General features: G+C 47.8%; 1 protein-coding gene across 2 annotated transcripts in view; it reads left to right on the top strand.

Annotated features, from left to right (window-relative positions):
- Nucleotides 1-17,767, top strand: part of HTT (huntingtin) — a 1,416,422-nt gene that overhangs the window by 500,902 nt on the left and 897,753 nt on the right. For both annotated transcript variants that reach the window (XM_069203496.1, XM_069203501.1), the window contains one exon: nt 6,351-6,553. In XM_069203496.1, coding sequence (XP_069059597.1) covers nt 6,351-6,553 — 203 coding nt within the window. The remainder of the gene's footprint in view (nt 1-6,350; nt 6,554-17,767) is intronic.

Raw genomic sequence — 17,767 nt, 5'->3', positions numbered from 1 at the left:
CCTTTGACCTTCTCCCCAAAGTCTGTAATGTCCTCTTGGCATCCCTCCACCAAAACTGTATATGCCTGTCATTGGAAGAAATTTGTGGCATGGTGCACAGATAAATCTGTTGAATCCTTTCTGCCTCTCCCTGTCTCTCTCTCTCTTTCTCTGAGGTCCTGTTGTTTATCCTTTCTTTTGCCTAGCAGAGCTCTGCTCTGGCCACTCTTACTGGATATTTGTTATTTCTGCTTTTTAAGGTTGCCTGATCAACCTTCTTTGTTTAAGCCTCCTATTGAACATAGGTTCCTCAAAGGTCCTGCACATCCTTTTTCTCCATTCCAATGCATTGTGCCCCAATGGGATCTGAATTTGGTTTCGACCTTACAGATGTGCGCTCCTTTCCAGTCTCTCCACAATTGTCAACTCAGGCTTCTCACGTTGAAAACTGCCTTCTTTGTGGAGATCACATCTGCCCGAATGTTGAGTGAGCTGGTGGCATTGACATCGAAGCTGCCTTGCCTTTCAATCTATCCTGAGAAAGTGGTGGTGTGCACTAGGGCTTATTTTCTGCCAAAAGTGGTCACACCCTTTCATGTAGGCCAATCCATCACCTTGCCTACTTTTTACACACCCCACATCCTTCTAAGGAAGAGTAGAGGCTCAACCGCCTGGACCCAAAAAGACTGTTGGCGTTCTACCTTAATTGTACTAAAGAGTTTGAGGTGGATGTCCAAATCTTTGTAGGTTATATTGGTGCAAAGAAAGGTTGTGCAGTGCAGAAGCGCCAATTGGGTCGTCAACAGGGCACGTGCCAAAAAGCAACCCTCTGAGGGTTTGTGCACTGATTCTACCCGAGCTTAAGCTTGAAATTTGTTAGGCGGCAACATGGGCATCTCTGCACATGTTTACCAAACACTACTGCCTAGTCAGTCAGGTCCGTAGGGACAAGCACTTTGACTGTTCGTTCCTGCAGGACTTTCTAGTCTGAACTTGGTTCGCAGACCCAACTCCATGGACTTGCTTTGGTATATATTCAAAGGTAAGGAATCTGCAGCCAGAAGTCTCTATCAGAAGAACAAATTAATTACCTTTGGTAACTCAACTGGTGGAGACTTTATCTAGCTGCAGATTCCTTACTGACCCCACCCCACCTCCCCACTCTGTGAAATGATTTCTAGGGGCAGGGCCTTAGTTTTGACATACCAGTAGTCTGTGTTCTTCATGGCTCTGCGCTTTTGGCATGCATGTAAAAATGTGAAAAGAAACAGATGTCAGCGCACCTGGGTGGCGCCAGATTAGGACTGATGATGTCATATCGGTGCGGACAATGCCAGCGATGGACGCGGAACGATTGAGGCCACCTAACAGCGCAAAGGGTTACTGCTCACAAAAGTCTTCCAGATCCAGTCTGACGCCTAGGGAGAATTCAAAGGTAAAGAATCTGCAGCTAGATGTAGTGACTGCCAGATAGGGCATTACTGAAGGTGTGATATAGCGTGAGTCCTCTAGGACAATGAGCACAGGACCCATGCCTGGGCATACCCAGCTCACTTAGAGCATCTACTGTCAAAATAACAAGGTCAGTTAATCTCAGCCACTGACGACTGCTCAGGATTTACAGATTGCTCACACTTGTAAATCCTTCGAGCACTAAAGTGTGAGAAAGCAGGATGGTGCCTTGTATACTGCCTTGTCTGATCTCAAATATTGTGTGGGTGTTGTAGGAAGGTGGCCTGGTGTGTGGTGGGTACCTAAGGTACTTACACCTTATACCAGGTCCAGGTATCCTCTATTAGTGTAGTGTAGACAGTGTCTAGAAGCCAGGCTCTCTAGAGGTATCTGTGGATAAGCAGCCAAGGCTTATCCAGGAGACATGCAAAGCTCATGCAATACAACTGTAGTCACACAGCACTCACACACATGAAAGAAAACACTAAGTTTAACAAAAATACAGGTATTTTATTTTAGTGACACAATACCAAAAAGTACTAGAGAGGCAATCCTCCAATAGGAGGTAAGTAACACACTAAATATATACACTAGTTATCAGCAATAGGCATAGAAAGTGAAAGTGATAGAAAACAGTGCAAATGCAATTAGACAATAGTGACCCTAGGGGGAACCCCATACTAAAAATATGGAATGCGAACACAGGACACCCACCTAGGTAAGTGGAATTTGTAGAGGGGAACTGGGGGTACTAGTAAACCCCAAAGGTAAGTACCACAGTGCCCTCTAGCGACCAGAGGAAAGGTGTAAATTACTAGATTTTCCCCAAACCACCCAAAAGGAAGAAAATGAAGAAAATGCAACACCCAGACAAGGCTGCAAGAAACCAGCGGTGGATTCCTGAAGAAGACGACCTGTGGAAGAAGTGGACCAAGTCCAGAATTCACAGGCGGGTCTGTGGGGGCAGGAGCCTCTACCCACCAGATTGCCGGAGTTGGTCGCCGGTGATGTACATGAGGTCAGCACTGCAGCCCTCGAATCGGTGAAGAGTTCCTGAGGGATGCAGATGACGTCCAACGCTGGAAGAAGAATTGCAGTCGTGTTCTGGTGCAAGGATTCCACCAACAAGCCTTGGCAAAGGCAAATGTCGCGGCTGGTGGAAAGTGGAGCTGCCGGGGACCAGCAAGGCCCAGGAGCACTCTACCCAGGAGGGGGAGTCATAGGGGACCCTCAGCGACAGAGAGAGTCTACGGGAGCAGAAGCAGCACCCACAGGATGGGGACACAAGAGTTGCGGAAGAGCCCATGCAGGCCAACTGGAGATGGGAGATGCAAACAAGCCTTGGCAGCTGCAAGAGACGTGGTGCACGGAGGTACTGTCCTGCGTGGGAAGGCAAGGGCTTACCTCCACCAAAGTTGGACAGCTGGCAGAGAGGACCAAGAGGACTACTCTGGACCACCACCCGTGATGTACAATCCATGCAGCTCAGTATACGAGATCCAAGCAGCCAGTCATCGTTGCAGTAGGTTCCTGCGGATGCAGGGGAGTGGCTACTTCACTCCAAGGGAGATTCCTTCTTCCTTCTCATGCAGACTGAAGACTTGCGTCCCTCAATGATGCACAGCTGGGGAAATGTTGCAGAAGCTGGAAGGAGCCATGGTCACAAATTTGCAAGTAGGGTGTTCCTCGTGGATGCAGATTCTGTTCCTAGAGGGTCCAGTTGCGGTTCCAGTGGCTAGAAGTCGAAGTAAAGTTGCATAGGAGTCCTGCTGGAATCTTGCAAGCCGAATCTGAGGACCCACCCAAGAGAGAAACCCTAAATAGCCCTGAAAGGGGGATTGGTCACCTAGCCAGGTGACCACCTATCAGGAAGGGGCTCTGACGTCACCTGCCCGGCCACTCAGATGCGCCCAGAGGTCCCTGCCAACCTTGGATTCAAGATGGCAGAACCCAGGGACCCTCTGGAGGAGCTCTGGGCACCACCCCTGGCGTGGTGATGAACAGGGGAGTGGTCATTCCTCTTTCCATTGTCCAGTTTTGCACCAGAGCAGGGACTGGCTGTCCCTGAACCGGTGTAGACTGGTTTATGCACAGAGGGCACCACATGTGCCCTTCAGAGCATACCAGTGGCTTGGGGGAGGTTACCCCTCCCAAGCCATGTAACACCTATTTCCAAAGGGAAGGTTTGTTACCCCCTCTCTCCCAAAGGAAATCCTTTGTTCTGCCTTCCTGGGCTTGAGCTGTTCAAGCAGCAGGAGGGCAGAAACCTGTCTGAGGGGTGGTAGCAGCTTGAGCTGCCCGGAAAACCCTTGAAGTCTGGTAGGAGCAATACTGGGGGGTCCTCCAAGGAGCCTCCAAAGTGCATGGAATCATACTTCCAGTACTGCCAACAGTATTGGGGTATGATTCTGACATGTTTGATACCAAACATGCCTAGGTTTGGAGTTACCATTATGTAGCTGGACATAGGGAGTGTCCTATGTCCAGTACACAGATAAAATGGTGTCCCTGCACTCACGATATCCATGAATATGGCACTGGAGTTCGTGGGGGCATGTCTTCTAGTGCAGGGGTGTCCTCACACACAGGTACTTGCACCCTGCCCTCCTGGCTAGGAGGACCTGCCATAGGGGTGACTTATAGTGACCTGGTGCAGTGACCTATGGTGAAAAAGAGTGCATGCACCCTTCCACACAGGCTGCAATGGCAGGCCTGCAGAACACTTTGCATGGGCTCCCCATGAGTGGCATAGTACATGCTGCAGCCCATAGGGATCCCCTGGCCCCCCCAATACCCTGGGTACTTGAGTACCATATACTAGGGAATACATGGGGGCACCAGTAGGTGAAATGTGGGGTGAAAATGGTACAAGTTACCAAGTTACCAAGTTAGAAAGGGAGAGCATAATCACTGGGATCCTGGTTAGCAGGATCCCAGTGAACACAGTCAAACACACTGACAACAGGAAGAAAATGGGGGTAACCATGCCAAGAAAGAGGGTACTTTCCTACATGTGTTAACTGCATAGATGGCGATTGTTACTCCTAGTTTCCTCAACAAGACGACCAGATGAAAGAGGCCCAGTCTGCACGGGCATTTTTTGGTTAGAGACAAAACATTTGACACAGGCAAGGCAGTGTCTATGATATCAAGTATTGACAGACTAGAAAGTTGGTATTAAAACCTGCTGGTAAATCCAGCAAATCTGGGCCTCTGCACCACCACTGTCCACAATAAAACCGTATCTCCTGGAAGATCAAATTAATGTTTAGGTCTGTGCTAAGATCTGGGTGGAAGCTAAATTGCAAAGGAGATAATAAATGGTTGTTTTCAATGAAATTCAGAAATTGGGGCAATTAATGTACGGCAGCATTGAGATGGGCCTAAAGCTTTCGAGATCATCTGTGAACATTTTTTCTAGCAAAGGTTTCACAATTGCAGTTTTAAAATCAGTAGGCATAGTTCATGAGCTCAATGATGCACTGATGTTGGAAAAGATGATGGGGTCAATGGTGATTTGTTTCAAGAACTTACATCCAATGGAAATCTCAAGAGTATTCTTCTTATCATTAGGGTGGTTTTGTCATGAGTACTGAGCAAATCAAAAGAGATGAGGAGTATCACCTTAGACACAATACTGATGAGTCTCATCATTACAAAATAAATAAACCACTGAGTTAGCAAGTGGCTGGGTCTAAAGTTTAAAGATTAACAATTACATTTATGGACAGATGGTTGAGTAACTGCATGGATGGAATTTTCACAGAACTTTCATTTATAGGTCAGACCTATCTGCTTTGCCAATGCTTGTTTTGTTTTGCAACCTTTGTTCCTTTTAAGGAACAGGGTTGGAATACCAACCAGATTGGAATGCAGAGATGGATGCCTGCTGTCCATTAAAGACCTTGATCTCCCCATTCACCACTGTTTTCAGGAATTCACAGAATGCATTCTGGCATGTAAATATAAATGAGCCAGATTTCTGAAATTTATTATGAATGGCCTATTTTATTGTACAAGATTGATGCATCCAGCTCTGCAGTGCAAAGATTTTAGCAGTTTGCATTGCGGTCACTGCACAAATGCTGTCTGCGATCAGACCTAACCAGTGATATGTCTGAGCCTCAGTCTTTTGTGCCTGCTTGTAAATGTTATTGTAATGGTCGGTGAGTGACATTGAACCACAGTTATCGAAATCAGAATTCCAAAGCATTGCACCTGAACACTGCACCATGGGAGGAATGGAGTCTCAACTTTTTTTAATGTTGCAAATTCTAAAATTCTCAGTAATGACTGTCCTAAAATATAAGATAGTATGTATCTATTCAAAAACAAAGTCAGACAATTACGTGCAGAGATTCCTGCCTCTGCAGGCATATCATTGCTGACGTTTTGGAACTCAGACATTTCTAGGAGTATTCCTTGAAATCTGCACCAAGCACAGGTTTCCAAGCGTACTCCTAGAATGGTCATGATTTTTTTCTCTGCAGGAAAAATATTTTCCCCAGTTGTAATAGCCCTTCACCCTATGACACCAGCAAATCTGAGGATGATCCTATTCCTTCCCATCCTGGAAAGGGAGCTACACAAGTGCCTGTGTTGGAGCAACATTATGACCCTTTCCAGGGTGGAAAGGGGCCAGAGAGGCATTTGTGAATGCCTACAAATGTCCAAGGCAAATAAGACTTTAGAGCACTCACTTCCAAACTTGTGATCGGGATTTATTAATATGGAGATCTTCACACTCGTTTGTGGGTTTGTGCCTGCTAGGAATCCCTTTGTAAATAGCTGACAGGCTTCAAAAGGTAAATTTACTTTTGTGCTAATAGAAAGTTACTTTGTGTAGCTCTCAAAGTAGTCATATGACAAAGAAGGTCATTTGCCTTAGTTCAAAAGTAACAAACTTTACATTCTTACAGCTACTGCCCCAAAGTGTTTAAAAAATCCATGGAATGCTGAAGACGAAACAAATGGAGCAACCAATAAGCAGGAGGAATCATGGCCAGCTCTGGGTGATCGAACTCTTGTTGCCATGGTAGAACAATTATTTTTCCATTTGATGAAAGTTATCAACATCTGTGCTCATGTAATTGATGATGTAGCTCCGGGCCCAGCTGTTAAGGTATGATGGTTTGTAACTTTTACAAATGTCTGTTTCTCCCCAATTTAACCCTAAAATCTCAGTAAAAGCTTAAACTTCATATTTTACTTATAATAACTTGGCTGCACCCATGACGAGGATTTATGTCATGAAAGGATGTGTCTGGGGTGCACTTTTTTTGTTGTTGTAAAAACTGACCCTCTTTTTCCCTCCATTGTCTCCCTGAAGCAGGACAACCTATTTCGCTTCCTGGGGATTGAGAAAGGAGTTTGCCATTGCCAGATCCTTGATAGGCATCTGCAGATCTCGAATGAGGTGTCTCATTGCTGTAATTCACTTTTTCTAATTGAATAATGATGTCACACATATATCCAGTGGACCTGGAAGAGATTTCTGTGCCGTCCCAGGTCCATTCAAGGATTTATCTGATGGGCAGGGCTGCAGGGCTGCAGGAGGAATCAAGGACAGTTATCACTGCCACTAGCTCTGCCATGTCCACCGTCTTGAGGCACTTTTTTCTGCTGGCCAACTTCTCACCATCATCCCCACCTAGTGTCTCAGCAAGGAGCTAGATGAATTTAATGTTTGATGGCATGTGTGGCTGTAGATACACATGCTCTGCATTCTCCTCCCATCTAGTGTTGGGTCCACAGTGGTGCAAGTTGTTTTTCTTGGAAGAAGTGTTCCGAGTCTTGAGATCCGAGTGACTCCTCCTGCCTGTGATATTGTGCATGGGCATCCTTAGTTAGATTGTTTTTTTCTCCACCGTCGGGTTCAAACATGTGTGGCTCCACTCTGTCTATTGACTCTCCTTAGTTTGGACCTTCCAATCTTTTTCATTCCTTTATCAGAGGGATTGTATTGTTTGCGCTTCTTCCATCTTAACACCTTCATCGTCCGTCGGTTCAAGCTTCATGCGACCCCCTTTCGGGGTGCCAGCTCACGCTCCGGCCTACCTCCCATGTGGCTTTGCCAGCAACTGGAATGGTTACCTAACGGAAAGGACTCTATTCCGTGTTTGTCCTTGGTTTCACATGATGTTACTGCACACCGGGCAACACCTTGTGCGCAATCTTTACCTCTCACTGGACCATTGTGAGGCTGACTGCGGCTCTTGTTAGCTGTTCCGTTTGAAAAAGACACTTGAGGACCAATGTGCTCGTAGGCTGCCCGGGCTCAAAAGACGCTGAGCAGCACCCCAAGCATCTTCGGTGAGGAGCATGCTCAAGGTGAACCTGAGCACCTGGAGGAGTTGCCTCTTTCCATCCAGGACAGTTCTGAGTCGGACGTCGAATTTGAGTTTGAAAGCCTCAAGGTAAGCTCTGCCCGCGTAAGTACTGTGGCCCCGTTGTCCCATATAAGGTCTCCAACAAGACATTCCAGCCTGTCCTTGAGGTCACTGGTCCGCCACTGCCATCCAGCTATGGTCAACTCCATAAATCTACTTTGGCTGCCTCTTCTGCCGCCTCGGTGCTGTAAGTGTCCCTGAAGGCCAAAGCCACCTCGTCTGTGTTGACCTCAACAGCTTTGGACCGGGAGATCGTTTCAGTATCGATCTGGACCTCGCATTGATCCAACTGATACAAGCCTTTTTATTTGGTGCTGACCAAGCTCCCAGAACCAAAGACCTCGGCATCTAAAGCTTTGCAGCCAAAACTATTGGAAACCAGAGACTTGGGCCAGTTTTCCAGCAGCCCACCTCCAGTCAAGCCTATACTGGGGAAAATAGATGCTCGTCAGCACAGGCTCCAGATGCAGGAGGGCACAGGTCATATTATTGCCACTCCTTCATCCCCTGTTCTCCCTAAACGAAAACTTTCAGTTCGATGGCATCTGTCGCTGTAGATACGCATGTTCTGCAATAGCTCGCCATCTGGTGTTGGGCCGGAGTGTTACAAGTTGTTTTTCTTCGAAGAAGTCTTTCGAGTCACGGGACCGAGTGACTCCTCCTTTTGTCTCCATTGCGCATGGGCGTCGACTCCATCTTCGATTGTTTTTTTTCCGCCATCGGGTTCGGACGTGTTCCTGTCGCTCCGAGTTTCGGAACGGAAAATTAGCTAATTTCAGAAGATTTTCGTCGGTATTGTTGCGTTCGGGATCGGCGTACTTTGATTCCACACCGCATCGAAGATCGAAGAGCTCCGGTGCCCTTCGGGGTAGTTTTTCGATCCTCCGTCGGGGCCTGGTCGGCCCGACCGCGTGCTGAAGAACGCCGATGGAACGGACCCCGTTCCGTTTCTGCCCCAAATGCCACAATAAGTACCCTTACACAGACCAACACTTGGTCTGCAACCTGTGCCTGTCACCTGAGCACAGCGAAGACACCTGCGAGGCCTGTCGTGCGTTCCGGTCCCGAAAAACACTCCGAGACCGTCGAGCCAGAAGACTTCAGATGGCGTCCGCACCGACAGCCCAACGGGAGTTCGTGGAACAGGAAGAAGAAGGTACCTTCTCGATCCAAGACTCAGACTCCGAAGGATTCGACGATACACAAACCGTGAGTAAGACGTCGAAATCCACTCAGAAGAACATTTACAAGGCCCAGGGGACGCCACTGCCACCAGGCCATGGCTCCACCCATAAATTCGGTGACCGCCCGTCGGCACCGAAAAAGGCCCAAACAGTGCCGAGATCGTCCGACTCCGGTCGAGACACCGGCACGCAGCCTTCTCGGGACCGAGAAAGTGCTGGAGACAAGCCTCGACACCGAGATGCCGGTGCCGACACGGCTCGACGCCGAGACAGCGGCACCGAAACAGATCGACGCGAGAAAGAAAAGAGTCACCTCGGAGCCGAAAAAACACGCAGACAGGGTTTCGATGCCGAAACAAACTGCAAGCGACCCAGCTTCAGGCTCTTATACAGAAGAGCACTCGCTAACCTCCCAAATGCAGAAGCATAGGTTTGAGGAAGAGCTGCAAGCAACTGATGTGGACCATACGCAAAAGCGTATCTTCATACAGCAGGGGACAGGAAAAATAAGCACCCTTCCCCCCATTAGGAGAAAGAGAAGGTTGGAGTTCCAGACGGAACAGACACCACAACCAAAAGTGGTGAAAAGAGTTACCCCACCACCCTCTCCTCCGCCTGTGATTAACGTCTCACCAGCACAAACTCCATCACACTCCCCAGCTCACACCACCATGAGCCAGGGTGACCAAGATCAGGACGCATGGGACCTATACGACGCCCCAGTGTCAGATAACAGTCCGGAGGCATACCCTACAAAGACATCTCCACCAGAAGACAGCACCGCGTATTCTCAAGTGGTGGCTAGAGCAGCACAATTTCACAACGTAAGCCTCCACTCAGAACAGGTCGAGGATGATTTCTTATTCAACACCCTCTCCTCCACCCACAGCTCCTACCAAAGCCTGCCTATGCTCCCTGGTATGCTCCGGCACGCAAAAGACATCTTTAAGGAGCCGGTCAAAAGTAGGGCAATCACACCAAGGGTGGAAAAAAAGTATAAGGCGCCTCCTACAGACCCGGCTTTCATCACTACACAGCTGCCACCAGACTCTGTCGTTGTAGGAGCAGCTAGGAAAAGGGCCAACTCTCACACATCTAGAGATGCACCACCCCCAGATAAAGAAAGCCGCAAGTTCGATGCAGCTGGTAAAAGAGTCGCAGCACAAGCTGCAAACCAGTGGCGCATCGCGAACTCCCAGGCACTACTTGCGCGCTATGACAGAGCCCACTGGGACGAGATGCAACATCTCATTGAACATCTGCCCAAGGACTTACAAAATAGGGCAAAACAAGTGGTTGAGGAGGGACAGACCATTTCCAACAACCAGATCCGCTCCTCCATGGACGCTGCAGATACAGCTGCACGGACAATTAATACATCTGTAACTATCAGAAGGCATGCATGGCTCCGAACGTCTGGATTTAAACCAGAGATTCAACAAGCAGTTCTCAATATGCCTTTTAATGAAAAAGAACTGTTCGGTCCAGAAGTGGACACAGCGATTGAGAAACTCAAAAAAGATACGGACACTGCCAAAGCCATGGGCGCACTCTACTCCCCGCAGAGCAGAGGGAATTACAGCACATTCCGTAAAACGCCCTTTCGAGGGGGGTTTCGAGGTCAAAGCACACAAGCCAGCACCTCACAAGCCACACCGTCCAGTTACCAGGGACAGTATAGAGGAGGTTTTCGGGGACAATATAGAGGAGGGCAATTCCCTAGAAATAGAGGAAGATTTCAAAGCCCCAAAGCCCCTACTACTAAACAGTGACTCACAGGTCACTCACCCCCTCCACACAACACCAGTGGGGGGAAGAATAGGCCATTATTACAAAGCATGGGAGGAAATCACTACAGACACTTGGGTTCTAGCAATTATCCAACATGGTTATTGCATAGAATTTCTACAATTCCCTCCAAACATACCACCAAAAGCACAAAATTTAACAACACACCATTCCAATCTCCTGGAGATAGAAGTGCAGGCACTATTGCAAAAGAATGCAATCGAATTAGTGCCAAACACACAAATAAACACAGGAGTTTACTCACTGTACTTTCTGATACCAAAGAAGGACAAAACACTGAGACCAATCCTAGACCTCAGAGTAGTGAACACTTTCATCAAATCAGACCACTTCCACATGGTCACACTACAAGAAGTATTGCCATTGCTAAAACTACACGACTACATGGCAACTTTAGACCTCAAGGATGCTTATTTCCATATACCAATACACCCATCGCACAGGAAATACCTAAGGTTTGTATTCAAAGGAATACATTACCAATTCAAGGTACTGCCTTTCGGATTAACAACCGCACCAAGAGTCTTTACCAAATGTCTAGCGGTAGTCGCTGCACACATAAGAAGGCAGCAAATACATGTGTTCCCATATTTGGACGACTGGCTAATCAAGGCCCATTCGTTCAAACAGTGCTCAAATCACACAAATCAGATCATACAAACCCTCTTCAAACTAGGGTTCACCGTCAATTTCACAAAATCCAAAATTCTGCCACGCAAGGTACAACAATACCTGGGAGCCATAATAAACACATCAAAAGGAGTAGCCACTCCAAGTCCACAAAGAATTCAAAATTTCAACACCATCATACAACGCATGTATCCAACACAAAAGATACAGGCAAAGATGGTATTACAACTCCTAGGCATGATGTCATCATGCATAGCCATTGTCCCAAACGCAAGACTGCACATGAGGCCCTTATAACAATGCCTAGCATCACAGTGGTCTCAAGCACAGGGTCACCTTTTAGATCTGGTGTTAATAGACCGCCAAACTTACCTCTCGCTTCTGTGGTGGAACAACATAAATTTAAACAAGGGGCGGCCTTTCCAAGACCCAGTGCCACAATACGTAATAACAACAGATGCTTCCATGACAGGGTGGGGAGCACACCTCGATCAACACAGCATACAAGGACAATGGAACGTACATCAAACAAAACTGCATATCAATCACCTAGAACTTCTAGCAGTTTTTTAAGCACTAAAGGCTTTCCAACCAATGATAGTTCACAAATACATTCTCGTCAAAACAGACAACATGACAACAATGTATTATCTAAACAAGCAGGGGGGACGCACTCCACGCAGTTAAGCCTGCTAGCACAAAAAATTTGGCATTGGGCAATTCACAACCAAATTCGCCTAATTGCACAGTTTATACCAGGGATACAAAATCAACTCGCAGACAATCTCTCTCGAGATCACCAACAGGTCCACGAATGGGAAATTCACCCCCAAATTCTGAACACTTATTTCAAACTCTGGGGAACACCTCAGATAGACTTGTTTGCGACAAGGGAGAACGCAAAATGCCAAAACTTCGCATCCAGATACCCACACAAACAATCCCAAGGCAATGCCCTATGGATGAACTGGTCAGGGATATTTGCTTACGCTTTTCCTCCTCTCCTGGTAAACAAACTCAGTCAAAGCAAACTCAAACTCATATTGATAGCACCAACTTGGGCAAGGCAACCCTGGTACACAACGCTACTAGACCTATCAGTGGTACCCTGCATCAAATTGCCCAACAGGCCAGATCTGTTGACACAGCACAACCAAAAGATCAGACACCCAGATCCAGCATCGCTGAATCTAGCAATCTGGCTCCTGAAATCCTAGAATTCGGGCACTTACAACTTACCCAAGAATGTATGGAAGTCATAAAACAAGCAAGAAGGCCATCCACCAGGCACTGCTATGCAAGTAAATGGAAGAGGTTTGTTTGCTACTGCCATATTAATCAAATACAACCATTACACACAACTCCAGAACATGTAGTGGGTTACTTGCTTCACTTACAAAAATCTAACCTAGCTTTCTCTTCCATTAAGATTCACCTTGCAGCAATATCTGCATACCTGCAGACTACCTATTCAACTTCCCTATATAAAATACCAGTCATTAAAGCATTCATGGAGGGCCTTAGGAGAATTATACCACCAAGAACACTACCTGTTCCTTCATGGAACCTAAATGTTGTCCTAACTAGACTTATGGGTCCACCTTTTGAACCCATGCACTCCTGCGACATACAGTTCCTAACCTGGAAGGTGGCATTTCTCATCGCCATTACTTCCCTGAGAAGAGTAAGCGAGATTCAGGCGTTTACTATACAGGAACCTTTTATACAACTACACAAAAATAAAGTCGTCCTAAGGACCAATCCTAAATTTTTGCCAAAGGTTATTTCACCGTTCCATCTAAATCAAACAGTGGAACTTCCAGTGTTCTTTCCACAGCCAGATACCGTAGCTGAAAGGGCACTACATACATTAGATGTCAAAAGAGCATTGATGTATTACATTGACAGAACAAAAAACATCAGAAAGACTAAACAACTCTTTATTGCATTTCAAAAACCTCATGCAGGAAACCCAATTTCAAAACAAGGTATAGCCAGATGGATAGTTAAATGCATCCAAATCTGCTACCTTAAAGCTAAACGACAGCTGCCCATTACACCAAGGGCACACTCAACCAGAAAGAAAGGTGCTACCATGGCCTTTCTAGGAAACATCCCAATGCAAGAAATATGTAAGGCAGCCACATGGTCTACGCCTCACACATTCACCAAGCACTATTGTGTAGACGTGTTATCCGCACAACAAGCCACAGTAGGTCAAGCCGTATTAAGGACATTATTTCAGACTACTTCCACTCCTACAGGCTGATCCACCGCTTTTGGGGAAATAACTGCTTACTAGTCTATGCAGAACATGCGTATCTACAGCGACAGATGCCATCGAACTGAAAATGTCACTTACCCAGTGTACATCTGTTCGTGGCATCAGTCGCAGTAGATTCGCATGTGCCCACCCGCCTCCCCGGAAGCCTGTAGCAGTTTGGAAGTTACCTTCAATTATTTATATATGTATCATCTCAACCTTAAATAGGTGCATACTTAGTCACTCCATTGCATGGGCACTATTACTACAATTCAACTCCTACCTCACCCTCTGCGGGGAAAAACAATCGAAGATGGAGTCGACGCCCATGCGCAATGGAGACAAAAGGAGGAGTCACTCGGTCCCGTGACTCGAAAGACTTCTTCGAAGAAAAACAACTTGTAACACTCCGGCCCAACACCAGATGGCGAGCTATTGCAGAACATGCAAATCTACTGCGACTGATGCCACGAACAGATGTACACTGGGTAAGTGACATTTTCATTTCAAGAGGCTCTGAACATTCCTGTCCCTTCCAAAAAATTAATGAAGGACAAGGCTACTAGCCCTCCTTTTTCCACACTTCCACTTCTTCCTCCCCCATCTCCTCCTCCATCTTCACCACCTCCCCATTCCCTTCCAGATTCCCCCACCTTACACATACCGGGGGATTACACTCCACAGGGTTCCCCCCAATCTTACACTGACGGTTTAGGGTTTCCTTCATATGACACTGACCCTTGGGATGCATTTATGACCCTCATCCCATTCCGTCCAAAGATCCTGACCTCTCCCCGCACGCCCTTCACCACCAGAGGGCACTACTTCCTACCAGCAAGTACTAGCACAGGCAACCGCTTTTCATTATTTGGAGCTGCACAAGGATCCTATTGAACAAGATTTCCTATTTGACCCCCTAGCAGCCACCTACAGAGAAGCTCACTACCTCCCCATGGTCCCTGGCGGACTTCACAATGCTGATGATATCTTTAAAGAGCCTGGCCGTTCACACATCATTACACCATGGATGGACAAAAAATTAAAAAGCAGCCCCCTCTGACCTACTGTACATCATGGCACAGGTACCACCCGATTCCATCGTGGCAACAACAGCTGGTAAAAGGGTAGTGTCCAAGGCCGCAAACCATTGGCGGATGGCCGACTCCCAGGCCCTTTTGGCCTGGTATGACAGGGCCAACTGGGATGAAATGGAAGAGCTCTTGGCGTTTCTTCCAGAGGAACATCGGAAAAGGGGTCAGCAGATTGTCTCCGAGGACCAACCATCTCTAATAACTCTATTAGGTGCGTCCTTGAAGCTGTGGTCACAGCCGCTTGCAGCATCAAGAATCCCCTTGAGGCGGCATGCTTGACTGCGTTGCTTTGGTTTTAAACCTGAAGTCCAGCAGGCAGGAATCAGTATGCCCTTTGATAAAGAGCATCTCTTTGGGCCACAATTTGACACCTAATTAGACAAGGTAAAAAAAGGACACCGACACTGCAAAGGCCATGGGTGCCCCTAGACTACTCCACAAAGGGGGTTCCTATCGCCGCCCGGCTTTAGGGGCTCATACAGATCGTCCACCTCAGACGCATGAACATCACATCCAAGACAGCCTCTGTCCACCTATACAAGTGGCTTATACCGAGGTTCTTATTGGGGATTTCCCATAAAGGGAGAGGGAAAATCACTGCCATACATGGTTCCTTCTCCACTGCCAAGCGGTGACTGTCGGAAAGTCCCTCGTGTAGTGGACACTGATCATAACGAGATGTCCAGCTACATAATGGTTTCTCCAAACCTAGTCATGTTTGGTATCAAACATGTTGGAATCATGCAACTACATCAGCTCCAGTGTTAGTTGCATGATATCATGTAGTTTGGGGGTTCCTTAGAAGATATCCCCCATGTCTGCCTGTCAGCCTTTCAGGATCTGAGTGCAAGCCATTGCTGCCGCCGGCCCCAGACACGGTTCTGCCCTCCTGCTGAGCTTAGCACGGGCAGGGGGAGGCAGAACAAAGGATTTCCCTTAGAGGAGAGGTGTTACCCCTCTCCTTTAGAAATAGGTCTCTGGGCTAGGGTGGGGGTGCTCCTGAGCGCCACTGGACTCCTATAAAGGGCTCATTCCAGCTCTGGCACAAAACACACAAAGGACAGGGGAGTGACCACCCCCTGTCCAGCTCCTCCCCTTGGGGGGAGGGAGCCCAGAGCTCTGCCTGGTGACTGCTTGATTCTGCCATCTTGGAAACAGGATGAACAGAGGCTCCTGGGAGCAGCTGACTCATCAGTTCAGTGGAGTACTGATTAGTGTCCTTGAGCCATAACCCCACCGCCTCCGATAGATGGATCACCACAGGAGTCACCCAACCCCCTTCCTAGGTTACTTGAGGGCCCTGAGGGTGGGACCTCAGATTAGTCTTCAAGACTTAGGCTACTTGCTCACCGGATTCTGCTGCTTGACTTTGCCAGGAACCAAGACAGGACTGTATCTGGTAGGAGGGCTCCTACTACAACATTGTCCCTGAGTATTTCAAGAACACTGCAACTTACATGGCCGTGCATCCTCTAGGGTTACAAGGACTCTGCCTGCACTAAGGACATCCAGAGGAATCTCCCATGGAATAAAGGAGTCACTCCCCTGCAACTGCAGGCACCACTATGTCTACAATGGGTTTGTGGATCCTGCTGTCCCAAGGACATCTAAAGGCTCTGCAACACAGGTGGTGGTTCTGTGGCTCTATAGAGGTCTGACCTGTCTTCCTTGCAACTGGGAAGACGGTGGTCCCTCGTTGGAGCTGCGGGGACGGAACTCCTGTGCACCGCGTCTGTTTTTGTTACCAAGACTTGTTGGCTTTTCAGAGCAAAGACTTCCTATCTCTGAGGAGCCCAAACATCACACAGCTCCAAGACCAACGTCCTCCCTGTATTGTGGGCATCCATCTTCTTTCTGCTGCTGAGGCCTCCTTGCGACTCCCAGAGCTTGTTGCTAGAGGGTCCTCTTGACGTCTCCATTGATTCTTGCTGGCTCTCCTCACTGCTGAGGGCCAGTCCTGAGTTCCTCGGACCTTGCTGGTTCCCATTTCTGCAACTCTGTTTGCAACTCTCCTTTTGCATTGGCCAAGGCTTGTTGGTGGTCCTGCTGGTCACTGACCTCTCTCCAATCGAAAACCGGCGTGGGACAGCTCATGGATGACTCGTGAGATCCTTCTGCATCGCCTGGACGCCGCAGCTGCATCTCCACAACAACCGTCCAACACAAAAGCATCCATGAGAACAGTGGGCATTGCCCACTTGGATCCCCTCCAGGTGGTTTGGACTCTGTCCCCTCTCTACACAGGGGCTCCCCGTCGGGAATCCATGCCTGGGTTCCACCGACCTGGTCCACGGGTCACTTCAGCAGCTGGTCAGTCAAGCTCCCGATTGACACAAAGGGTGGTTCAACACAATTTCAACCCTATGCACCTGGGCTCCCTGGTGTAGGTTCTCCACATCTCTGGGTATCCACGGGTGGGGCCACTCTTGACCTTCCTTGATCCAACAGGTTTCCTTGGGAGTCTTCTGTGAAGGGTCCATCTCCATCCTTTTCCTAACCGTGTCTTACCTGATGTTATCCTATGGGACACCGGACAGTAGGTAACACCCCTGCACATGGCTCCTGGGGAATTCCTGCTACTTATCTTTGCTGTCCTAGTACTTCCCCAGTCCTTAGGATTCTTGTCTTGGACAGCTGTGACTCCTAGGGGCCTATATGCTGTACCTACCTGTTTTGAAGTATATTTCTGGGTGTTCATTTCTCCAGTTAGGAGATATACCGAAATTTTGTTTAGTGCCTGTGTGTTAATAAATAATACTTTATTTTTCAAACACTTTGTGTGGTCCTTTCTCGTGTGTAAATCATTGACTGGCACTGTGGTTATTGCAGTTGCTTTTCCCCCTCTCTGACAAACCTTAGCTGCTCTCCACAGCTACCCCTTTTGAGAGGTTTAGTTATTGCAAATCCTCTAACACTGTGTCACTAAGGGTTGCCTGGACTCTTTGCAGGGTGCATCACCTGTAGGTGTAC

This window comes from Pleurodeles waltl, chromosome 1_2 (assembly GCF_031143425.1).
Source record: "Pleurodeles waltl isolate 20211129_DDA chromosome 1_2, aPleWal1.hap1.20221129, whole genome shotgun sequence".
Classification (NCBI taxonomy): Eukaryota; Metazoa; Chordata; class Amphibia; order Caudata; family Salamandridae; genus Pleurodeles; species Pleurodeles waltl.
The sequence above is the reverse complement of the archived record's forward strand: the minus strand, read 5'-3'. Positions and strand labels throughout refer to the sequence as shown.